This window comes from Podarcis muralis, chromosome 13 (genome assembly GCF_964188315.1).
Source record: "Podarcis muralis chromosome 13, rPodMur119.hap1.1, whole genome shotgun sequence".
Taxonomy (NCBI): domain Eukaryota; kingdom Metazoa; phylum Chordata; class Lepidosauria; order Squamata; family Lacertidae; genus Podarcis; species Podarcis muralis.
In genome coordinates, this window is record NC_135667.1 from 24199612 (window position 1) to 24225352 (window position 25741).

General features: G+C 43.3%; 2 protein-coding genes across 4 annotated transcripts; one reads left to right on the forward strand and one right to left on the reverse strand.

The window, feature by feature from the left end:
• Positions 1–659: 659 nt before the first annotated feature.
• LOC114582476 (putative serine/threonine-protein kinase SBK3) lies at positions 660–18494 on the forward strand. Of its 3 annotated transcripts, none has more exons than XM_077917216.1 (5): positions 660–923; positions 4328–4423; positions 13221–13418; positions 15516–15718; positions 16362–18494. In XM_077917216.1, the coding sequence occupies exons 1-5, from the start codon at positions 800–802 to the stop codon at positions 17142–17144; spliced, it is 1404 nt and encodes a 467-aa protein (XP_077773342.1). In that variant the 5' UTR covers positions 660–799; the 3' UTR covers positions 17145–18494. The 3 variants fall into 3 exon arrangements, with proteins under 3 accessions (XP_077773342.1, XP_028559371.2, XP_077773343.1); XM_077917217.1 differs by lacking the exon at positions 4328–4423 and adding an exon at positions 5357–8922 and having other exon boundaries at positions 769–923; XM_028703538.2 differs by lacking the exon at positions 4328–4423 and having other exon boundaries at positions 663–923.
• Positions 18495–20063: 1569 nt separating this feature from the next.
• Positions 20064–25596, reverse strand: LOC114582639 (toll-like receptor 11). The gene is made up of 2 exons (XM_028703812.2): positions 25512–25596; positions 20064–22987 (listed from the first exon to the last, which is right to left on the reverse strand). The coding sequence occupies exons 1-2, from the start codon at positions 25554–25556 to the stop codon at positions 20126–20128; spliced, it is 2907 nt and encodes a 968-aa protein (XP_028559645.2). The 5' UTR covers positions 25557–25596; the 3' UTR covers positions 20064–20125.
• Between the last annotated feature and the right edge of the window lie 145 nt (positions 25597–25741).

The following is a 25741-nucleotide window of genomic DNA, read 5'->3' on the forward strand; positions in this document are numbered from 1 at the left end:
AGTGACAAAGCTGCATCTGGCGAGCCAGCGCAGCACACGGAAACGCCGTTTACCTTCCCGCCAGTAAGCGGTCCCTATTTATCTACTTGCACCCGGGGGTGCTTTCAAACTGCTAGGTTGGCAGGCGATGTTTGATGTTTACTTATCATTTAATGACATCATTTAATGCTGAATGTTTGAAAGACTTCCAGTTAACGTACTGTTTAGGAGATGATGTATCAGATCTAGCCATTCAGTCTGATCTATGGTGGCTCTTTTACAAATACAGTAGAAGCCACCATATGGTTTTGCAATCACTATGTGAATGTGTGTGAATTCATTCAAACTCAGACTTATATCCTCTGGGTGTGAAGTTAATTTGTAATCTTTCATGTCTAAAATCATTTTATTTTTATCCCCATACCTGTCTACCTTCATCCCCATTGCCAAAAGTTCATCTCTCTACCTGGGCTGCTCACCTCTTTGGGCTGAGGGTCCTGGGCCTGAGCAATACCCAGCCTCTCCTTGCCCACACAGGTGATGAGCTTGGAGTTAGTTCTGGCACCGTGAATTGTTGCCATCACCTCGCTGCTCTCCCTTTGCTTCCCCTGCCTAACTTTGGAAGCCTGCCCGGCTTGTGTCTGAGCCTGTGACACATGTTGCCTTCTTCTCACAGTGGGAGAGATTAGAATGAGCCAGCTCTCACAGGCACAACTGACAGGCTGAGCAGAGCAAAAATCTGACTGTTTTGCAACGCTCTGCCCACCCAGTGTACACAGCTTGGGCCAGAGAGGAAACAGCTCAGCCGGCACCAGAAACGATGACACCTGGGCAGATTGATGCCATAGGACACGAGAAACAAGCAACAACAAGAGAATGGTCTGTTGTTGTGTTTCCACAAAAGACTTCTACAGCACCAGCTCAGAAGTGCCTTCCAGATCAAGGTAAGCTCTAGGATACAAGGGGAACATATACCTGCCAGTCCATGAGGTAAAACCAGCATGAGCTTGCAAATGTTTCAGTTGCACAGGGCTTTAGATCTAGCAGGAAATTGTTTTGTGCAACTCAACAAATTGCATGTTCTCAGAGTGCTTGCAGAGGCTTAACATCTCAGACAAGTTCTTCAGATATCACTAGCAACAGTTGGGCCTATTTTAGCTTATCAGATTTCTCTGCAGAAAGAGTAAAACTGGGTTAAATTAAGGGTGAGGGAATTATGAGCTAGTATTTTTATGCCGATGTAACCGTCTGAATGCTGGAAAAGACTTAGATGCACGAACAGCACCAATCCCACAATAACATCCTCTGGAAGCACATTTAAATAGACATAATTCAGGATTAATTCAGTGCTATTCATGTTTGAATGTTGTAGGGTAAATGGGGACACAAATGTGTCTTTGCATTTCCTGCAAGAAAGACTGTTCCTGTAGAAAATATTTGCATGGTGCTTTTGTGGTGCCTTTTCCCTTACTGCTTTCTCACCAGTGTAAATGGTTTGCAAATGGCTCATAATTTTGTAAGTGTTGCAGAACACATTGATCATGCATTATGTTCAGCGTGTTCATATATGTTCTCACATTCTGTGCATGGCAGAGATAATCGTGATTACACTGTGGAAAACCTTTGGAGCTTCCCAGAAGTGATGTTTCATCAACCGTCCTTGCAATGTACATTTGTTCAAATGACTTCTCCAGCGTTTTATACAGATACAGCTCCGTGGCCAAAACAAATGCATGTTTACTCAAAGAAACTCCAACTGAGTTTGATAATAAAAGCTCTGAATATGTAACAGCATATCAGTGGGAACATTTGATTGTATGAAAATTAGGTAACAGATGCTGCTTGATTATTAACACTATGTGACTCAGAGTCATTTTAAATAAGTAAATTCAATGCAAGTTCTAAATTCTAAATTTCAACTGATTAAGAATATCGGTGCTTTCAATCTCACAATTATGATCAAAACAGGGCTTTTAGAACTCCAGCCCCAAACAGCATCTGGACTGTAATTTAAACAGAATAATTTAAAAGTTCCACTGAATGAATTGGTTATGTTAAATGGTCTTTTATATTTCTCGTCTGTGACCATAATAAATCAGTTCAATCCAATGGTCATTTAAACACCCCCTCTCTCTGCAACGGTCACTGTAATGCAGGAATATCATAAATATTATTTTAAATATCACGAATTGGTAAAGTATATGGCAGTGCAAATATATTTCACACATGCTACCTTTATCTCTCAGCCTTTATTTCTATACTTTTATTGTCTCTTTTACAATAAAAACTCCCTGAGGCAGAGACCTGATAATTGTTTTTCCTCTCTCATAAATTGACAGTGAAGGACCTGGGTGGTGCTGTGGGTTAAACCACAGAGCCTAGGACTTGCTGATCAGAAGGTCGGCGGTTTGAATCCCCGCGACGGGGTGAGCTCCCGTTGCTCAGTCCCTGCTCCTGCCAACCTAGCAGTTCAAAAGCATGTCAAAGTGCAAGTAGATAAATAGGTACCGCTCCAGAGGGAAGGTAAACGGCATTTCTGTGCGCTGCTCTGGTTTGCCAGAAGCGGTTTGGTCAGGCTGGCCATGTGACCTGGAAGCTGTACGCCGGCTCACTTGGCCAATAAAGCGAGATGAGCGCTGCAACCCCAGAGTCGGCCACGACTGGACCTAATGGTCAGGGGTCCCTTTACCTTTAAATTGACGGTACATAATAATCATTAGCAGTAATAGTAGCAGCAGCAAGAGTTTGGCCTTGGGGCATACAGAGGGAATCTTCCTTTCCACAGCTCAACATAGAGCTTGTTTTCATATTACAGTTCTAGTGCAAATAAACTATTAGAAAGAATCATATGATTTCTGTGGAGCTCTTGTCAGCAACAAGTTTAATAACCATGGCATTTTTAGTGGTGGTGATTGACGGTGGCAAGCAAAGCACCCACAGCAACTTCGCAGAGGGATTTATCACTTCATACATCTGCTTTCAAGCTCTTTCAATATTATCTTTCCCAATGGTTTAATGGTTGTGTTTTTTTAAAGTAACTCTTTATTTGAACTACAGTTTATTTTCATCCTCCCCAATTATTAAAATATGTGTACAACACTTTAGAAAGTGTTTTAGAGCAAATTTGAAACTTGCTCTTTCTAGTGGGTACCATTTCAGCAGTCTTCCCCCTGCCAATTATCATTATTTATATTATTGAATAAATATATAACTAGATAGATAACTAAATATATAGGTTAATACTGTAAATATCTGCAGCCCTGTAACATTATTTGTAATGAAAGTGATTCAGTGGCTTACATTAAAATAAAATAAAATATATCACTCTGACTTACATAGGTTTTACATCCTTATATAGACACATCTTGTTTGATCTCCAAATCATGATATATGAAGACGACAACTAGACATTAATTTCTAAAAAGAGAGGTGCTGTGACTGAAGACTTTTTGGCTATTCCACCTTCTTAACTTGAAAGCCCTTGTCCCTAAAACCAGATGCATCAGGACTGATTGAGGCCTGTTTGAAATCTGCCAATATTCAGAGCTTTTCTCTTCTAATTGATTACTTCACATCTTCAAGGGCTGAGCGCCAGCATTTAAAACAGAGTCCATGGCTTAAACTAGATGAAACTTGGCTCAGAGAACTCCCATAGGTAATAGATAGCTTGAGACTATGCTCAATCATCAGTTGACCATGTGTGCGTTTGTTTGCATTCCTATGTACTGCATTTTTATCCTGCACTCCTCCAAGGACCTCAGGGTATTAAACATGACTCCCTTCTTTATCCTCACTACAACCTTTTGAGGCAGGTTAGGCAGGGGGAGAATGAATCAATGAAAGTCACTCAGCAAGCTTCACAGCTCAGCATTAATTTTCCCGTGTCATGGTTCAACACACTAACTACTACTAATCCAGACTCTGTATTTTCCAGTGGAATTCATTCACATACCAGCAAATTCAGGTTGCCTTATTATAGTTGACTGGGAGGTCTTGAGCAACAAACCTTCTTCCCCCAAAGATCGAACTTTTTGCTATAAGGAAAGTGATGAGGAAACGCACTGGAAAGTGTGAGGCAATACTTGCTTTGATGTGTCATCAAACCTCCCCCAAAACAAATCAGAATGAATGCTCATTAAATAACCTATGTCATCTAATTTCCTTGCAAACAAACAAAAACCATATTTATTTAAGATATTTATATTCCACTTTTCGGGCGAACCTCACAAAGAGCTTTACTTTAGATTGTTACTAAAATAAACATCTTTTTCTAAAAACAAACCGCTTAAAGTAAATATTACTGTCTGTTCAGAAGAAGTTGCAACTGCTTCTTCTCTGCTCCCTGCAGGGCAAGATGGTCTTTCAGAAGCTGCTGTGGTGACAGGTGGAGGCCACCACTGGGAGCCGGATGGAAGCAGTTCACCAGGCTCTTTCCTCCTTAATTGTAATCAACCCTTTGTGGCTGTGCATATTTAGAAGCCCAAGCAAAAGTATATCCATGGCGTTAGGCATTAAGTTTCTGCCTTAAGCACAACAGGACAGAGAAGTGGGGATGGAATTGTTTTTTTGAAATTTACTCCCAATTGAATGTTTAACCCCCCCCCAAAAAAAACACCCAAAAGCAAAAGTCAAATTGCATGGAAGACTCCATCAACAAGAGAAGATTGCAGGGGAGGAGAATCCTGTTGCTGTGGGACGTTGTCAAAGCTAAAAAGATAATTGGGATATGGGAGATGGATTAGAACTTATTCACAGAGGATAAATCTATCAACACCTACTAGCCATAGTGGTTAAAGCGTAATTTATCCAGTCGTTTGACCTGAGACAGCTGAAAGCTGAAAGGGAACAATGGTAGAAGGGAAAACTATAAAGCAAGAGAGGTGATATGTTTATCTTGGAATGGCTAAGCTATTAAAAAACACTGAAGAGAGCTTTCTAATTACAGCGATATCTTGTTCAGGCTAAAGAACAAAAAGGTTCGGAGCAAAAGAGAAGTTTCATGTTCAAAGAACCACAAGCTGGCTCTCCTGTGGTTCTTTGATCAAAGGAAGGAGGGGCTATGTTAACTGAAGTTATAATACAGAATCAAAAATTAAATACAGAATCACAAAATATTTAGGAGTAGATCTTTAGTTCTGGCTACGCAAAAGGTAAAAGAGCTCCGTAATCCCAACCTTAAAAGAAGCAAGTTATGAAAAAGTCTTCTCATTAAAATGTTAAATATTATAATATAAAAATTATCTTGCTCATTTTTTCACTGCTTTGACTTGAAGGAAGGGTGTGTCTTTTCTGTCTGTGTGTATGGCGGAAAAAAGCCATGCTATTTATAATCCAATTAGCACAGTCCTTAAATTTGTTCTAAAAATGATTGTTTCAGATTGAAAATATGAACACAAACCTCTAGCATCTTTCCATTTTGTTATGAACACCTTCACCCAAGCCACAAGCATCTTGTATGCTAGAGAAGAAGGAATATTTCCTCTCCAAGGGTTCTACTCTGTTTACGCAAATGGATCGAAGAGAAGAGCTGCAACTGAGGAAATCATGGAGGAGAGAAATTTTGTTCCCCCTACAAGAGTTTATCCAGTCATTACAGTTTTTTCTGTGGAAAGTCCCAGCAGACTTAAATTGTGAAGGGGAAAGGGAACCTCAAACTGGAAAAATTACATGTGATGCAATTATGACTCTTCCCCCTTAATAATTTTTTCTGGTTAGTCTACTGCTCCTGGAAAACTGCTGCCCTAGGCAGCCATCTGTGTTATCTATAGGGTTGGGGCAGTCTTTGTTTATTGAGTGGTGTGAAGAAGTCAGGGCTCCTAACTTCAGTGGTGGGAAGGTTGGTTCTACTTGTTCATTGGTGAAGGGGAAAGCATGCTGTGCAACTCAGTGGTATTCTAGTCATTATTATTAGTTTTGTGTTCCAGTGAGCCTTGGTACTGAAACACCAGGCAAGGTTCTGGTGAGTCCTGGATGATAGTAAGCCCGGATCAGATCCAATACTTGGTTAAAAAGCAAGGTGGATTAAAAAGAGCAATCCATGGCAATAGATTTTTCAGAATCATTTACAGACCTATCAGGCAGTTTGCTTGCACTCCCCCCCCCCCAGTGGCCATATATTTTCCCTGTGGGCTTCAGAGCTGGGCCCACTGAGTGTGAGATTCTGTCTCAGCAGGAGCTCTAATATCGCTGTGCAAGGGCAACCTGGCACCCAATACCCTATCAGCAATTTCTCACAAGGAAAGAGCAAACACCTGCCCAGGTCTGCAGGGCATTCCCTTCCCTCCTCCTGCACCATGTTTGCTGAGTGAAACTGAAGCTAGTGCCCTATCGAGATCTGCACTGTCTATCACTATCAGTTTCTTAAAGAGAGAAAGCTAAGCAAGGTTTAACTTCTAAAACCAGAGGTGGTGGGTATTCAAGCCGAGCTGAACTCCCTTCTTGATTTATAGGTGTGAATGGGCTGCTCAGAGGTGAGGGAAAGGCTCTCAGCAAATTCCTGGCTTACAGCTTGTTTATTTCCTCCCCCCCCCCCCCCTTATCTGAGTAGCTCAGGGCACAGTACTGTACTTGGTTGTGAAGCACCTACCACACAGCACAACTTAGAGTGAAAGACAACCCAAGATCACCCAGTCAGTTTTAATGCTGACTGGAGATTTAATGTCCTCAGGCCACCTAGCTTTCTAGCCACTACTTACAATGTTGCTACCCTAGTTACAATTTTTATGGTACTGATTGCAATGTGGACTACCAGAGCTGAGGTCCTAGCTTGGAAAATTTTTGACTCAGGATTCCATGGCTGTGCACAGACACACATAATCTGAGCAGTGTAAATGTACACTCAAAGCATTATATGCAATATAATCTCTCCCTATATCCATTTCATGGGAAACCTGTACTTCAGGTATGCAGCAAAGGCCAAATTTGCAAAGCCCTGGTTGACTGAATTCCCTTTCCGGAATATTTTTCAGCTGCTTTTAAAAAATGTTCTTGACAGAATAAATATGCAAGAGAGGCTAGTGGTGGGGAACACAGAACACAGACTGTCCGAAGCATGGCAAGAGAGGGCAGAGAACAGGAAAAGACCATCACCATTTGATTTAGAGGCTGGACATGTGTCATTTGAAGGGCAAAGGCAAAGAGAAGCAGATCTCGGAATGAAAAAAAGAAGAAGGAACCTGCTTGTCTTTCTAGCAGTGCATAATAATGTAGCAGTGCTCTGTCAAGGAACATATGAAATAATAAAAATGTGTCTGAATATGTCCAGAGTGCCTTTTAATGACTTTTTAACAGCCCAGGTTTATTCCCATATATATTATGACTTCCAGGAAATTGGAGTCCCTTCTGTTTTTAGAATTTAATAACAGATCAATTCCCCCAAAATTACAATGCTTCTTTGCAACCACATTCCATTAATGATAGCTTAAAATGTATGCCACCCACCGAAGGAGTATTTTGGCATTTGAATATTAGAGGTTGCTGCTGCTGTATTCTTAGGGTTCAAATTGTTCAGTCCTTTCAGGCACCAATCAGCAGCTGGGGGAGTGGTGCAGGAAAAACAACTTACTCCTTAACTTAAAGAAAACAAAAGAGATTATTGTGGACTTTAGGAAATGTAAATTGAATATTCAGCCAGTGCGTGGAACAGGTCTCGGTGTTTCGATTTCTGGGAATGGAGTTGAGAGATGACCTAACCTGGGGAGAAAACAGCAAAGACCTGATGAAGAGAGCACAGCAGAAGTTATATTTTCTGAGAATCCTCCGGAAAAACAATCTCTCAAAGGACCTGTTGATGGCATTTTACCATTGTACTGTGGAGAGTGTATTAACTTATGGTCTGTGTGTGATTTGGGAGCTGCACGGCCAGGGAAAAAATAATGCTGTCCAGGATTGTAAAGACTGCAGAGAGAATAATTGGGTGCACTCTTCCCACCTTAGATCAAATCTATGCTGTCATGTGCCATGAGAAAGCTGCAGAGATAGCGCAGGCTAGTACGCACCCCGGAAATGATCTCTTTCAGCTTCTGCCTTCTGGAAGAAGGTACAGGGTTATAAAGACTAGGACTAGCCGCCTGAGAAACAGTTTCTACCCAAATGCAATTCTGGTTTTAAACACAGTATAAGGAGTCTCTATAGGGGTATATTGTATTTTAAAATGGGGGTTTCAGAGTTTTTAGGGGGTTTTGAATGTCTTATGTAGATTTTTCAATTTCATTGTTCCGTATGGGACAATGACAATAAAGATATCATATTGTATCGTAGGTGATGCAGTGATCGATGGTACCCAGCAAAGCATTGCCAAAAACATTTTTTAAAAAAACAACAACCCAAAACAATCCTGTCAACAGAAAGAGTTTCAGTACATCCCCAGTTGGGTAATATTTCCCCCCCCCCCCTTACTACACTGTCTGTGGATCAAGAACATCCAAATTAAATTGGGGGTGGGGGAGCACAGGCTGCCACTTGAATGAGAATGTCATCATGTGAATGAAGCGAAAAACATACACACAATGGGATGCATCATATCCAGTTTAAACTGCTGTGTTCACCATCTTTCTGCTATGAGTCACACCAGACTGCTCAATGAACAACTTCTCTATAGCTTCAAAAACAACAGGGAATTATTTACTGGAAGATGAAGAAGAGTTTGGCTGTGAAGGATAAGGTGATTACTTAAGGGAGGGTTTTCTATGCCATATATGGTTTCTTGGCTGTTGATGAGTTAGCAGCAAATCCCTGTGCGATGCATGCCCATGCCAATGTGTTTTACGGTGCCTAATATGCAAACTGACTCACCGCTGTCTCTCCCATGTTTATCCTCCTAAACAACGTATTCACCAGAAAGCTGGGGAGAAAACACTTCACCCCGCTGACTGATGAATCTCCCCTCTATTTTCTAAAAGGTGCTCGTTGTTCCTAGTTGCTATCTCATGATGACCAACAACTGTGAGTATCTAGTGCACTGGCCCCAAAATGGGCCTGCTGTTTGTGTGCCTTTGGTCTCATGAGAAGCATCCCTGATTTGAGGGGGCCAGGCTTCTACCCAGAACACCTGGTTGCCCCAAATATTTTCCGTTTAAGTTTAAATTTATGATAGACAGCTTTTATTAAAAGAATGAGGCCTTGCCCACCACCTTGCAAGCCATACCTTTTCAAACTCCTGACCTGAATCGCTCAGCTTGCTCATGATTCCTGCTGGTTTAGGGTGGATCGGAAACTAGCCCTTATCATACTTAACGTGTGTGAGTGTGTATCTGCTTTATTTAGTAATCTTGTAATTATGTTTTATTATATTTTTAACCTTCTGTTTGCTGCTTGAGCTTTTTAAAAGGAAAATAATGATGAAAACGTTTTAAATCAACAAACTAAATGACCGGAGGAGTGGGACACCCAGAGACCGCAATAACACAGCTGCAATAACTGTGAGCATGACAGGGGCTTTAGCGGGGCAAGGGTAAGGCAACTTATTTAAAGGTCTTAAATATAAGCAGGTAAAAGCTTCTAAACTTAGGGGAAAACACCTGTATTTAACTCACACATATGCGGTAATGATGATTCAGCGGTACAGATATTTGATTTGGGGTTATAAGAGCTTACGCTAATGATGTTAACTGTGGTACCGGCACTTTACAAACACCACATAATATTCATTATTCACCTATGAGAAATCAATATTTTAGTGCAGCAGCACCCATTCTCCAGAACTCCCAGAAAATTAATATTGGTCAGGTACCATCTTTGTACTGTTTTCAATGTCTGCTAAAAACTGTTTTTAGGCAAGTCTACCCAGACGTACTTTTATTATTTACATTTGTTTTTAAAACTGGTTTTATTGACATTTTAATAATTTTATTATGTCTACTGTTTTTAAAGTCTGTTTTTATTGCTATTTTAATTCATATTTTATATAATTTCATGGAAACTGTTAGATATCTACACATAAGTTTTGCTAAATAAATAAAGGAAAGAACTGAATTTACTGTTTTGAAGAAAATTTTTGAAAATCAAAAGATAAACGGCTAATATGCAAAATTTGTACAATTTTTTTTAAAAAAACCTGAATAGAAGCCACTATTCATAAAATGTGTTGAATCTTTAGATTGGCACAAAAACTAATGAAAAATATTTTAAAGTTTTTGAACTATGACAGTTGTGGGGGAGGATAAGAAGGATCTTAGGCTGCTGGGAGCCCAAGTATTAGAAAATAATAGTCTCCAGTGAGAGAAAACCAAACCCAGGTAAGATATAGCCCTGAAACTTCCCACTGTGTGGGATAGTGGGGGAAAAACACATTTCATTCAAAAAACCAAAACTCTAAAGCTGATTTGAATTAGTGTGCAAGTTTAGCATGTCGTTAAACTTTCAGAATTCCGATTAGAAATTTCGAAATGCTCAAATTTCAGTTTTAAAGCCAGCTGTTGAAAACCTCTTAATGCTGGCCACTAAATCTTTTTAATATTCTCACTGGTAAACCTTTTAAAACAAAATTGGCTTTCATCTTAAAAATAAGCAGTTTGTAAATCTTTTCATTCAAACATGATAGTAAGCGCTGCTCCAGGTGTTCATTTTGTTATTACCCTTTTCTATAACAAAACGGTCCTATGTTCCCATGTTTTTCTCATCAGGGGTCAGCAGAAGCAACTTCCATTTTATCCCTGTAGTTTTGATGGTGCTATTTAAGTAAATTTCAAATGTGAAATTGCATGTGCTCAGAATATTCCCCCTCCCTCCCTCCTCCTCCTCCTCCTCCTCCTCCTCCTTGTCAAACTCCTTTTGTTTATTTTTTCACTCTATACCATATCACGAATGCAAAAGCAGATGTAAAGTACAGAATAGCTGGGAAGGGGAAATGTTAAATGTGTGTGTGCTTCGTATTCGTAATCGAATGAATACCTACGGCTGTCTAAAAAGCACAGAGGAAGGTGGGGGCTTAAGACCATAACACAAGGGTCAGATTACCTAGCACCGCTTTTACCTTTCTTACTGCGGTCCCAGAGCAACAGAGCTTTGCATTCAACACAGCACCCCCACCCCGGCCAGTTTTCCCTAGGCACTGTTCTGACTCCCTGAGAAAGTCTTTCTGGGATCTCAAACTGCAGAGTCATCTGCTAACACACAGGCAAGCGGCATGTAGGGAATGTCCTCCCGTGGTGCGCGGGATGGTGGAAGGATGCCTCTGGCCTGGCGCGGCTCCAGTTCCCAGCCTGCTGCTATATTGGCTCCCTGCTCCCATTGGTTATCTAACAACCCCCCGCCCGCTGCCTCTTCTCCTAAGTGCATACTTCCCTGAGTGCCATCCTTCGATAATAAGAGATTCAGGAAGCAAACCTGAATCGCGCCTCATTAAAATCAGGGGCAACTGCACCAAAACCTTCCCTCATGGGGCTGTGCAGGATAAAGTGTTCAGTTTCTGAACAGAAGACAGGAGGAAGAACCTCAGGCTAAGCTTTAAGAGAGCCCTGTGTCCTGCACTGCACAGGGGAGGATTTGAAGGGCTGTTCATTCCAAGTTGTGTTTAAAAAAGATAAATAAGAGAGCATGAGCATTAAAGTTATCCATCAACACTAACTGGACAGCAGATGGGGAGCCAGACATACAGTTCACATTCTCCCTCGCTGTGGTGAGACGTATTTTACGGTCTATTTAAATAAATAGTGATTGTCACTAAATTTGCAGCCATACTTACGCACGTCTTATGAAAATGTGTCCTCTCCTCACCTCTTTTTTTGTGGTTCATTTCCTCTTATTTGATGATGGGTAAATGGATTGCATAGCTTGCTGCTGCTCCACCGCTTGTTTTATCTCACAGCAAGACCACATGCCATTTCCCCCAAAGAAAGCAAAGTCAAAGTCCTCAACAGTTTCTTACCTCAGGCAACTGCGACATCTGTTGTCTCTCACCTAAGTTACCGTATTTTTCGCTCTATAGGATGCACTTTTTCCCCTCCAAAAATTAAGGGGAAATGTGTGTGCATCCTATAGAGTGAATGCAGGATGCGCGGCTAAGCCCAAAGCCAGAACAGGGAGACGGAGTGCTGTGCAGTGCTCTGTCTCGCTGTTCTAGCTTGGGGTTAGCGGCACAAAGCCTCCGCAGGGCAGCGGGGTGAAGGCCGTCCCCGAAACCAGAACAGCGAGGCGGAGCGCTGTGCAGTGCTCCGTCTCGCTGTTCTAGCTTGGGGATGGCTGCGCAAAGTCTCCGCAGGGCAGCAGGGTGCCTTCACCCCGCTGCTCTGCGGAGGCTTCAAAGGCTGCGCTCCGGGGGCTTCAGGCAGCTGTCCGCAAGCCTTTGGAGCGCAACGGGAACTCCTGCTGCGCTCGGAAGGCTTGCGGATAGCTGCCTGAAGCCTGAAGAACCCGGAGCACAGCGCGAACTCCCGCTGCGCTCTGGGGGCTTCAGGCAGCTACACACAAGCCTTCAGAGCGCAGCAGGAGTTCCGGCTGCGTTCCAAAGGCTTGTGGATAGCCGTCTGAAGCCTTGAGAGTGAGAGGGGTTGGTGCACACCGATCCCTTTTGCTCTCCAGGCTTCGCTTCACTGGAGAGGTGCTGCACAGTTTCCCCTCTCTGCACAGCGCCCCTTCAGTGAAGCAGGAAGAGAAATGGAAGGGGCTCCGTTTCTCCTGCCGTTTTGCTGAAGGTGCGCTGAGCAGAGAGGGGGAGAATTTTTTCGCCCCTGTTCTCCCCCTCCTATGGTCCGGTGCGTCCTATAGAGCGAAAAGTGCAGGATTCCCCATCTTCTGTGCTCTTGCAAAAATAAATAAATGAGCCCAGCCAAACTGAGGGGAAAGGGGGCCTCTCCCCTTACTCTGCTGTTGATGTTGGAGGTCAGCCTTCATAGAATCATGGGATGGGGTCATAGAATTGTATAGCTGGAAGGAACACCGAGGGTCATCAAGTCCAACCCCGTGATGTAGGAATCTCAGCTAAAGCATCCATGACAGGTAGCCATCCAACCTCTGCTTAAAAACCTCCAGTAGAGAGTCCGCCACCCTCCAAGGGAGTTTGTTCCATTGTCAAACAGCTCTTACTATTAGAAAGTTCTTCCTAATGATTAGTCTGACTCTCCTTTATTGTAACTTGCAGCCATTGGTGCAGGTTACAACCCTCCAGAGCAGGAGAAAACAAACTTTCTTCATCTTCCAATGGAATTTAGAAGACTACATGTGGATTACAGAGAATTAGAAGACTACATGTGGATTACAGATAATTTTTTTAAAAAATTACCATTCCTCCTTTCTCTCCACAGGCTCTATTCATGAGCAGAACACCACCTCAACTGAGGCTCTGGAAGATATTGAAGACAATGAGGAGCTCATAGAACAGCTCATGTGCATCACCTCAGACACCTTACCCCAGCTAGAAGTAGAGGAGAAATACGACATAGCCAAGGAGCTAGGCAGTGGCTCCTATGGACATGTTCTGCACATCCAGCATCGTGAAAGAGGTAAGAGTGTGAAAAGGGCAAATTCCATGCTAGGGATCATTAGGAAAGTGACTGATAATCAAACAGCCAATACCGTAATGCTGTTACACAGACCTGTAGCATGACCACTTGCAATACAGTGTACTATTCTGTTCATCTCACCTGAAAAAAGTTCAGAAAAGGGTAACCAAAATGATCAAGAGGATGGAACAACTTCCCTATGAGGAATGACTATAACATTTGAGGCCTTTTCGTTTAGTGAACAAGAGGGGAAATGATAAGAGGTGTACAGATGTACCTTGGAAGTCGAACTGAATCCGTTCTGGAAGTCCATTTGATTTCCAAAATGTTTGGAAACCAAAGTGCAGCTTCTGATTGGCTGCAGGAAGCTCCTGCAGCCAATTGGAAGCTGCGGAAGCCCCATCGGACATTCAGGTACCAAAGAACATTCACAAACTGGAACACTCAATTCCAGGTTTGCGGTGTTTGGGAGCCAAAACGTCCGAGTACCAAGGCAATTGGCATCCAAAGTACAACTGTATACAGTTCGTGCACTGGGTGGAGAAAGGACATTTTTGTCCCTGTCTCATTATGTTGTAACTTGGGGATATCCAATGAAGCTGAGTGTTGGAAGATTCAGGACAGACAAAAGAGAGTTCTCCACACAGCACATAGTTAACTTGTAGAATTCACTCCCACAGAATGGCCACCAATTTCAATGGCTTTAAAAGAGGATTAGAAAAATTCTTGGAGAAGAAGTTTATCTAGTTTACTAGCCATTTTCTGCCTCCACTGTCTGAGTCAGTATGCCTCTAAATATCAGTTGCTGCGAATGGGCTTCCTATGAGCATCTGGTTGCATCTGTGAGAACAGAGTGCTGAACTCGGTGGACCTTTGGACAAATACAGCAGGTTCTTCTGATGTTCATAAGGGCCATGCCAGCCCACAGGAGGCAATGTGCTGTTACAGCTGGGGACCAGAGTACCAAAGTCTGTTATTGAATATCAGAAGCTAATAAACCGTAATATTTGGATAATATTTGGGATACAAAGGGAAAATGCAAGCTGCAGAACTGTGCCAGACAAGGAATACATGGGTTAGTTTATGCAAACCATATTGGCTGAACAATGTGGAAAGAAGTACTGAGCCATTAAGGGCCACAGACAATGCAAAAGAACTGTCCTTCTCTTTGCCCCTCACTCCCAGTGAGAATTAGGGGAGGGGTGTAGTATCACAGGAAAATTTGTCCTTTTAGAAAGCTAAAGGTTTGTTGGGAAGGAGTAGGACAGAATTCCATGGGCTGCTATGGAGGAAAGCAGGAACACGATAAGTAAAAGTTGCTGCGGGAAATGGGATGTTAACCAGATTAGATTGTGGTCTTGTCTTGAGATTGATCCTAGTCTTGAAGAGAACCTACCCTCTAGTACTGCAAACATGCCCTGGGGCTAACGCTTGACTTAAGACCTGCCTGGAGCTGGCTCTGCTGCAGCTCAGCCCAAGCTGCCCCACTGCCCTCTTCTAGTTCACTAAATCCTGTAATTAATTAGCTGTGTCATCCCAGGAGTGTGGGCAGCTGCCAGCCAGCAGGTGCTGTGTTGGCGATGCCAAGTGCCTGCAGCAGTCCAAGTAGCAAGCTAGCCAGCCTCACAGCTGTAAGAATAAGGAAGGAGGTAACCATTCACACATAAATGTAGAAGAGTATGTCACTGAACAACAGATTCAATCCCAGTCCCAAACCCAGGTTAGGGACATATTATTTTTTCTGTTACCCAGACGAAAGATCTTCCTCACCATTTGAAACTAGCTTTGCAGTGCCCCCTGCTGGGGAGACAATGGTATGTAGCAGTTAATTTCTGAAAACAAGTGTGTTGCCAGAGTTTGAATTGCCCTCCAGAGCTTCTGACCTGAGTGTTCCTTCTCCCAATCCAAGGATGATCAGCTTCTAAAGGCTTACAGGTTAGCCGCTGTGTGAACTGTGTTATCGAGGTACAATGCCTGGCGCGTGCAGGTATCAAGTACTAAACAGAAGATTTATGTGTGACATGGGCACTACTTTTGGTGCTGTGGCACCAGGCACCCACTAATGTCCAGCCGCTGACATTTTGTTGTTGTTTGCAGGAACATCGATGGCTCTGAAGCTGATGTCCAAGGAGCGGACAGGGAGGCACGAGTTCCTGCGGGAATACTGTATTGCTCTCTGCCTCTCCTCACACCGCGCCCTTCTCCGAACCACTGGCATTGCTTTTGAGACATCTACACATTATGGCTTTGCACAGGAGCTGGCACCAGCTGGTGACCTTTGTGCCATCCTGAATTCAGGGGTACGAAGTGGGATGGAAACTTTGTGGGGCCTACAAATGGGAGAGTCTCAGCACAGGTGGGAAAGTAAGATTTATTTTGTGTATAGGGAAAGATTAAACATGCAAGCAATTGTAATCTAAAACTCAGAGTGAGCCTGCAGTGTAGCTCCAGCTTCCTCCTGGCTCTAATATGAATGGCTGAAACACACCCTAGCACATTGTTGTCAAAACTTGGATCTCCAGCTGTTTTCACCATCCCTGACCACTGGTCCTGTTAGCTAGGGAGACACAAGTTTGGGAAACATTGCAGCCTAGCATATTAATTAAATGCTGGTTCAACTGGCCACCTTTTTGTTCTTTAAAGTGCCACAGTACCTTTCCCCATTTTTATGTTTATCCTTTGCCTTCAGTGCTCCAGTGTTAAGCAGCTGATGATAATATAGCAAAACTGTTCTAAGGTTTGGGGGGGGGAGGTGTCTAGGTGACATCATAGGTACCACTAGCCAGGCAATTACATCTACAGTTAGCTTCTTTCAATGAAAGGTCCATTTGCACTTGACTCAACAATGGTCCCATTCCTCTGAAAGATGGAGGCTGGAGGGTAATCCTTTTCAAGAGGTACTGCTCATATTTACCCCCTGCTCTCTTTTCTCTTTCTCAACAGGAGGGCCTTCCTGAGGTACAGGTGAAGCGGTGTGCAGCCCAACTGGCCGAGGCGTTAGATTTCATGCATGGCAAAGGCTTGGTGCACCGGGACATAAAGCTGGACAATGTGATGCTTTTTGACAAAGATTGTCGTCAGGTGAAACTGGGAGACTTTGGCCTCACACGAGTGGAAGGCACACAAGTGGCTGCTATGTCTGGCACTCTGCCCTACTCCCCACCTGAATTGTGCCTTTTGGAAGGCACTGAGACTTTGGCTCTAGACCCCAGCCTGGATGTCTGGGCCTTTGGCGTGCTACTGTTCTGTATTTGTACAGGTTGCTTCCCTTGGGATGTGGCCATGAGCCCTGACCCTCAGTTTGAGGAATTTGGCATCTGGCAGAACCGCACGGTGCCAGGGGAGGCTCCGGCCCTGTGGAGAGGCTTTACCACCCATCTCTTGGGTCTGTTCCGCCGCCTAATGGCCATTGACCCTAACCGCCGCAGTCCTGCTGTTGAAGTGCACAAGTACTTAGCTCTGCCTTGGCGGGTGGACAGCTGTGGAGGGACACAGAGTCCTCAAGATGAACCTCTGAATACAATGGATTCAGGTGCCTTCTTCAATGACCCTATTGGGGGCAATACTAACCTGGGCAATAGATCTCAGGAGAATTGTCCAGGGGAAATACTGCCTGAGCTAATTCTCTGTGAGAAAACCCACACCATTCAGAATGGTCATAGCCCTGGAAGCAATCCCAGTCCACATGAAGCCTCATGGCTAACTGAGCCTGGGCTCCAGCCCTGATTTTAGATAATCCTCTTCCATGAACATGCTGAAATGAGTTGAAAGACCCAAGTAAGGGAAATAAGACTTAGCAGTAGTTTGTTCAGTATAATGCCATCTCTGCTATTGGTCAGGTTGGATAGAACTAGCTAGTCAGTAATGGGTGATCTACTCCCTGCCAGAGAGATAGTGTGTAGTTGGGTAGCAATGGTATCAGCAGAACAACCTTTATTTCAATAGCAGGAACATCACTAGAGAAGATAACGGTTGCTTCCTCTTTAGCTGGATTAGCTGGAAATGCCTTCCTTTGTTCACTTACTTTTTGTGGAGCATCTAGGCAATGTCATTATTAAGGTGTTGCAGTCCAGAATTTTCTGTATCATCTCACCATGATTTTTTTTAGACAATTATGACAATTTTAAAGAAATAAAATATGATCGCTGGACCAGCCTGCCCATGAGGAACAGGCAGAGTTCTGTTCCAGCTTCTCACAGCTCCTGTACCTTTAAAACAGGGATGGCTAACTCAGGACCACCAGGCCTTCAAGTCCACAACCTGATTTGGAAATCTCGCCTGCTGTTTAAGGAGCAGATGGGGCACTTAAATCTCCAGATTGAGGCATAAAATTCCTCTTCCTTCTCTTTAGATCCACCTATGGAGAGATAAAAGATCCCTCTGGCATCCCTTTAGAGGAGATATCTGGAGAGCAGTCATAGGAATCATTTCTCCCTGATCTTAATGCTCAACACCACAGTGCTGAGACTGGAGATTATCGCTCTACCTGATATTTAAGAGTAAAAGGCAACATGCCCACCCCTCAGTTCAGTCATAAGGTGGGGAAATGCTGAGTCTTAATCTTAAAGAGCAAGCAGAAGGCTCATATCCAGCCTTAGCACTGTGATGGCTAGCATTAAGATCAGAGAGAAGTATAGGATAGGTTTTAGTGGGTAGGAGAGGATATATTAATTGCACTTTATCCCTCTAGGCCATGTGTATGGGGTGAACAGAGTTTTAAAATCCCACCCCAAACTGAACAATTAAAAGAATAGGAATTAGACTGTAAAACCTTATTTTTAGCAAGTCCAGCTATGAAGTAAGTTTGCTCTTCTTTCTTACCCTGCTCAATAAAGATTGGGCAACAACTCGGAAAGTAAGTTAAAAACTATAGCTTGTTTACTTATAATCTAGCATTGGTTCAAGCAATGGTAGCAGTAAAAACTATGCAAGCAAAATACATTTGTAGTATAAACATCTTCAGTTATGCACCTCAAGCTGGCGTAAGTAGAGGCATATCTGCATCCATGGCTGTCAAAGGGAGAGAGAGGAACAGGAAGTACTGCATGCTCCTTCCTCTCCAGGAGAGGGGGGGGCAGTGGCGTAGCGTGGGGGGTGCAGGGGGGGCCGGCCGCACCGGGCACAACATCTGGGGTTAGGGCAAATCCACAGGTTAGGGGGCGCAAATCCACGGGTTAGGGGGCGCAAATCCACGGGTTAGGGGGCACAAATTACTTGCCTTGCCCCGGGTGCTGACAACCCACGCTACGCCACTGGGGGGGGGGGATGACATAACACAGAGCCCTCACTGCCAATTTTAATTTGGTGGTCTGAGTATCTGTCAGCAATACAGCTCTGTGGACATAGCCCCTTCTCATGCTAACTCAGCAAGAATATGTGTTTGTTAGGTTTTGCTGCTATCTCCCACAAGATTCCCATGGCTGCTATTTAGAGCTCCAGCACTAGAGTAGTGTGGATGGAAATGCTGTCCTTAACTTCACATAGTCCAAAAACAGCTGTAGGTTCTTCTTTGTCAAGAGGATCTTTAAAGCAGTGTCAGTGAACAGCTTGGCTTTTTTACTTATGGCAGACTAAACTGAAGGCTACAGGGAGATGAAACATATCCCTATAAATTTAAGGCTTAAAGTTTCAGCAGTTCCTCTTTTCAGATCTTGTTTTGCCCCCGATTAGGGGATTGGTGCTAAATAACCTATTAATTGCCTCTTTAATTTACCATTCAGAATTACCCAAATGTCAGCTTCTGTTATTGCTTTAATTACTAGTTTCCTTCTGTTATATTTATTCCCACTCTCCAAATAGTGCTGTTTCACCAGTAAAGAAAAGAAAAGAGATCAGTAATCAAAACATCTTTCCTCAGAAACAGAAATTGTCAGTGGAGCAATTCTGAGAGACTATTCACGGGGTGATCATTCATCTCCCAGGTGCAATTAATAGGAACCAATTGAACAAGCTGAACTGCAAGTAACAAACTTTTAACTGAATGGGACTTTCTTGGGGGTAAATATTATATGAGGATCTTGGCCACAAAGGAAGGGTGTTGCTGCATGATATAGTGCTATATTAATATGCTGGAAACTCCATTTTAATTACCCTTTCAACTATTTAGAGAAAAAGCAATACGTCAGCTGTACCAAAGGACTTTAAAAGCAAAGAAACCAGAATGCTTTATGTTTCCAGCAGACCAAGACCTGAGAGTAAATATATGGATTTTTTAAATATGGTGAATGCAGGAAAAAACGGTTTGGCTTGTTAAAATAATGAATTATACAGGATATTATATGTATATTTATTGTACTGTATGGTTGATGAAATTTCTGTAATAAAATTGTTGCCAAGAAAGAAGGCTTAATTCTATGATGCTTCTGCACACTCAAGTGTAATGCAGTGTTTGTGTAGGTTAGACCTCAGAGTTTGTGTACATTACACACAAGCAGGAAAATATTTGACAATAATGCTATCCATGATATAACATTCTTTCATTTACATAGAAATAGGACACATCCGAGTAAACAAAAACGTTATGTGGGAACAAGATTTAGCAGTGTTTGTGTCTGTATGTGAACTCTCTTGGTTTCTCTGGTCAAGACTCCATTAAGCTTGCCTACATCTTTTCACAACTAATTATTTTGCAAGATAAGAAATAAATCTTGTTGGGCAGAAGTTTATTGGATGCTCACTGCATAGCCAAGTTGGACAACACAGAATACTTAAAGCTTTGGTTCCTCCCCACCACTGTGTTGCTTCAGTATCTTCCTCAACCTATCCCAAAAGGCAGCCTGGGCAGCTGGCTCCTGAGGCCAGTCTAGATACGCCTTCCTCTTCACCAGCTTTGCCAGACGATGATAGGCTGAGAGACGGTATCTGGAGATGTGCTCCATGAACAACAGGATCAACGTATCCTCTTGCTCAGCCACAAGACGGTATGTGGCCAGGGTCATCTCCAGAGAACACCAGGAGCTGTTGAGGGCATGGTGGCTGATAACACAGATGGTCTTGTAGCTGCTGTAAAGACTCTCCATGATATTGTCCACAATGGCCTTGCCCACCACAAAGTCCCGGTTGTGGAGACAGAGCTTCAGGAAGGGGGGTCCCTTCTGCTCCAGATTGGGCACCAAGTGCTGCAACACCCACTCCTGGTCCTGACTGCTGTAGGACACAAAAGCATCATACTCAAACCTCTGGCCTTTTCTGTTATTCAACAGTCCATGCCACCATGCTCTCAGGATGTAGATCAGGAAAAGAAGCTCTGAGCCGCAAGTGGCTTTCAGGATAGGGAGTGAAATAAGGAGGAACAGCACTGAGGAGGTTGAAACAAAAAGGAGGAAGCCAACATCCTGACTACAGTTCTGCTCTATGAAAGACAGATAGTTGCCTTTCTTTTCTCTCCTTTGGACATCCAGACAGTCTGCATGCTCCAGCCCAAATACATAAATCTCTTTCCTTCTGATGGCCCAGTCAATGAGCCAGGCACTTGAGCAGTCACACCTGAAGGTGACGCTGGAAAAATGCAAGTAGCGGAGAGGCATTTGTCCCAGTATTTGATCCTGAATGTCACTGTCAAGTTCCAGGAAGGCCTCCTTCTCTAGCACGAGTTGCTTGAGTTTGCACTTTCTTCTGAAGAACTTTGCTGAGATGTACCTGATGTTGCTGTTCACCATTCTCAGGGCCTCCACCTGGGGCAGATCCATGAAGAGGGACTGCATCTCTGGCGCAGAGGAACCGTAAGGTACTTCAGGCAGGTTGTGCACCTCAAGCAGTTGCAGCTTGGACAGATGAGACATGTTGAAATTCCATTCAGTAGATCTTGCTTCTAACTTATACTTGTAAACAAGCTGCTCCAGCACAGGGAAAAGCAGATGGAGGGGCTTAGAAGAATCACATTCCAAAGCTGGCTCCCAATGCATCAATCGCACATTGGGGAAAAATGTGTTATGAGACAAGTTGTAAAATTCAAAGCAGCCACTTAGAGTCATATTCTGCACTGAAGCAAAGTCAGACTGTGGCGGATTGTATAAGGCAATTGATGAAAAATTTTGCAATACAAGACTTTCTACATTTTTCGCTGAGAATCTCAGGGTTTCTTCCCCTTCCTGAAAATATGGAAAGCCTATTTGGAGTTCTCTCAAAAAAGCCAAACCCTGGAATGAATCACTTTCAAACTGTGTGATGGGATTGCCACACAAGTCTAAGGAAACCAGGCTGGACAGTTTATAGAAAGAGGCATTTGCAAGGTTGCGTAATCGATTGTTTCTCAGATTCAAAACCTTAAGTTGGCCAAGTCTAGAGAAGGCAGATACTGGAATGTTCTCAAACCCACAGTCATTGAGTGAGAGTGTCTCTAAGTATGGCAGGCAGGAGAATACAGTAGATTGGGGACTTTTAAATCTGTTACCAGAGAAATCAAGAATCCTCAGCCGGGAGTTAAAGTTCATCTTCTCATACTCCAGTGGGCAAAGGTTCCAGTAAAGATTATTTCCAGAAAGATCTAACAGCTGGAGATTGAAGAGCTTATACAGAAGCAAGGGATCTACTTGCTCCATTTTATTATCCTCAAGTACCAAATTCTCCACAGAGTAGCAGCCAGGAAGCTCTTCACTGTTGAAGTTTTTGTAGTAATTCAATGAAAATGACAGAGATCGGAGAGAGAAACGGGAGGCCAGAGCACAGACCTGAAAAGTCTGGTTCTCATGCATGTGGTGTGTCTTCTCCAACGAAAGTGCATCAAGTTCTTTTATTTCTAAGGATAGAAGCTCACTGAGGGCCAGAGAGAAATGGCTCAGCACCAGGGACTGAAGTGAGCTTTTGTTCTGAGAATAAAGACCCGTTCTTTCCTGTGATTGAGAAGATGGGACCCTAGAGCTTGAGAAGTTAGGATGTTGCCTCAGATTCAAAGAGTGGGGAAACCTCCCTATTTCACAGTTATCTACAGATACGTGAGGCACTGACTGTAAAGATGGGAAAATGCTGAACAGCTCTGAAAATTGGTCTAAACAGCATCCAGAAATGGAAAGCGATTTTAAGTGACTTGGAAGATTTATCCCTCGCTGTCCTGTGAGATAGATGCCCTTCATGTTCAAAGTCTGCAGTTGCTCTAATTGGTGGAAGGCTTGAGTTGGGATGGAGCTGTTGCTGCAGCCTGTATCTGAGTGGTGGATTGATAAGTATTGTAGCTTGTCCAGGCCCAGGAAAGCCCTGGGTGAGATAACAGGTGTCTTCAAGTTGATGCTCAGGTGATTAAGTTCTGGAAAAGACGAGAAAGCTCGTTCATAAATGACAACACTCCCGGAGAGACAAAGGGCACTCACCAGCTCAGGAACAGTAGCCAGATCTTCTTGCAAGGAGGTGACATTGCTACAGAATGCAACCAGACCCGCATCTGAAGCAGAGAGACAGAGGGATAGGGGTTCAGATGTGTGTGGTCGTAGCCAGCCCTCAGTGATCTGACATTTGCTGGTGAGCGTCGCCTTGCAGAAAGGTGGGCTCAGAAACAGGAAGAGCAGGAAGATGCTGGCCACTCTTCTTGCTTCCAATTTATTCCAGCAGCTCCTCTGAAAAGGGCTTCCATCTCTCTGAAAGATATTTGGGAATCATACATTGTCCATCTAGTGATCACTGTTTGGTTTTTTTAAAGAGGTACTTGCGGTGATCAAAACTGCCTACTGTTTGACATGCAGACACTGGTACCTGGTATTCTGCAATTCGCATTGGGGAATGCAGGGAATCTTTTCACAGAGGCACACTTTTTATACACATCTCTAGTGTAATGTCAGCAACATTAAAAATCTTGACACTTGTTTAAAGCCTATTTAGTTATCATGATAATTCCCACAATGAACTCTGGAACTGAATTTTGGAATGAATGCTAAGTGAAGGCTTTGCTAAAGCTTCTGCATCTCTTCAAAGAAGAAATACAGTTCCCAGAATCTCTTTGCTAGGGCAGGTAAGTGCTTGAAACTATTTTATATGTGGAGTGTTGTCACACTCTTATCAGTTGGTCTACTCACTTCACTTTATTCTGAAGCCTTTTAAGAGTCTTGAATTAATATGTATACATTTGGATTAATATTAGAGATCAGGTGCATACAAATTCACTCATGTATCAAAAAGCATGGGAATTTGAGATTAAGGTGCCCATCTTATGTAACATGGAAACATTAAATATGTACCACAGTTTTATATATTGTACTTGTTGCAACTTGGCTCCGTGAAAACAACCTTTACCTTGGTCTTTCCAGCCCAATTTTCTTTCTTTAAAGTTTGGGGAATAACTGACCTTGTACTGTTGTTGTTTAGTCATTTAGTCGTGTCCGACTCTTCATGACCCCATGGACCAGAGCACCCCAGACCTTGTATTAGTATCCCTTAATTATTGAGGGAAGCCGTTTTGCCCTTGCTCCTGAAGTTTCCTCAGTACCTGGTGGCTGCTGCTTCTAGCAACAGACATCTCAATACATCTTTAATTCTGCCCTGAGTTATTTGTATAGGTGAATAAATGGACAGGTTCTCCTGTACAGCTTCATGTAAAGTTATGCACAGAAAGGCAACTTCCTCACACAATTCAGGACATCTTTGTTGATGTCTATAAGGCAGCACTGTGTTTACCCCATGTGGCATGAATGTCAAGACTTTCTTTCCTGATGGCCCATATTTAAAGTCTAAGACCAGCATTAAAACACCCACCCACCACAGCTATAAAGAGTTCATTAGGTAGTAGAAAAACACTGGTACAGCCTTATAAAATATATGCTTTCTATCTTATACACAAATTTGGTCCTGCATGTATGAAAAAGCAATGTAACCCTAAATAGTTAAAAGCAAGTGAATATATTAGAATGACAGTGTAGGGCACTGTTGAGCATTGCTCAACTCCCATTAGCCTCAGCTAGTATGGCCAATTGTCAGGGATAGGACCTGTACTCCAACAATATCTGGAGGGCCACAGCTTCCCTATCCCTGCTTCGCAGGAACTCTCTTTGTATGTGAAGGCCCACAAAATGTCAGTTGTATGAACCATGGGAGTGTGGCTGTGCTCAGCCTACTCCCACATTGTGTCCTGGGCTGACCCATCTTCAGGGCCGTCTTTAGCATATGTGCCACCGGGGTGCACAGATCCGCCCAGCGCCCCCAAATTTAGTCAATTTTGCGTGCACAGCACTGTTGAGAATGACAAGCGCTATCATTGAGTCTGACAAGCGCGCCGTTGTGAATGACAAGCACCGCCGCTGGCGTGGCGCATCTTTGGTAAATGAGCGCACAAAGTCAAATGTCCTTTAGTGAAACAGTAGGTATACATTTCGGTAATGCCTAGGAATATATGTATTCTGTTTTTCTAGCTTGATTAAAATTCTTTATTATTTCATAACAGGTAGATAGTTAAGAGCTTAGGCGGCTTCAGCGACAGGTGCCTGGTGCCCCCCTGAACTTGGCACCCAGGAGCCCCGCACCCCTTGCACCCCTGGGTAAAGACAGCCCTGCCCCTCTTCAGTACTGTTTATGCATTTGGTAGGTGCAACTTACCAAACTCATGACCTGCGATGTGGAGGTGGGATGAATATGTGTGGACCAGCTCTCTTGGCTCATGCAATTAACATTATGTGGGCCTGAACACTCAAATAGGAAACTGGAGAACCTGTTGCTTTGCCCCTTCTTTTTCAGTTACTCATTGACAAAGTGGTGATAATTTGGTGGGTTTGGGTGAAAAACTGAAGCGGTTGAGGCACCTCAGACACTGTGTGTATGAGACACGGCTTGAATCCTGTCCCTGGTCTAATCACTTGGTGCACATCCTAGAATCATTTTGAAATATGACCCAGCAGGAGATGAGCAACTATTGTTCCATGGCATTGTCACCATACAGACCATACCATATGCACACAGAGATAAAGACACACTCCTCTCCTGAAAATCACACCATGATGTCCTTTACCTCTAAGATGTTCATTTGAACCCTCTAACAATACCCATTCAAATGGGGAAAAGTCAGCTTTTATCTGTGTGGGTTCTCCAGGTTGCACAGAATACATTGCTATGAAATTATAAGCCCATTGAAAACTAACCTAGAGAAAAGGGGAGAAAAAAGCCAGTTAGCAGTACCTCTTTGCTTCGCCATCCTGGTGCTAGAACTGCATGTTTAGCCATTCTCTTTTCCAGTATTTCTTTCCCTGCTCCTCAAGCTAACTTCTCTCCCTAAGTCTCATACAAGTAGTATCTCTACTGGATAAACTTAGTTACAAAGGGTATAGCAGATCTCACTACTCACTACTCCACTTCAGGACACAATTCCTCTTTCACTCTTACTACAAAGCTGCATGCAACTTTCACAT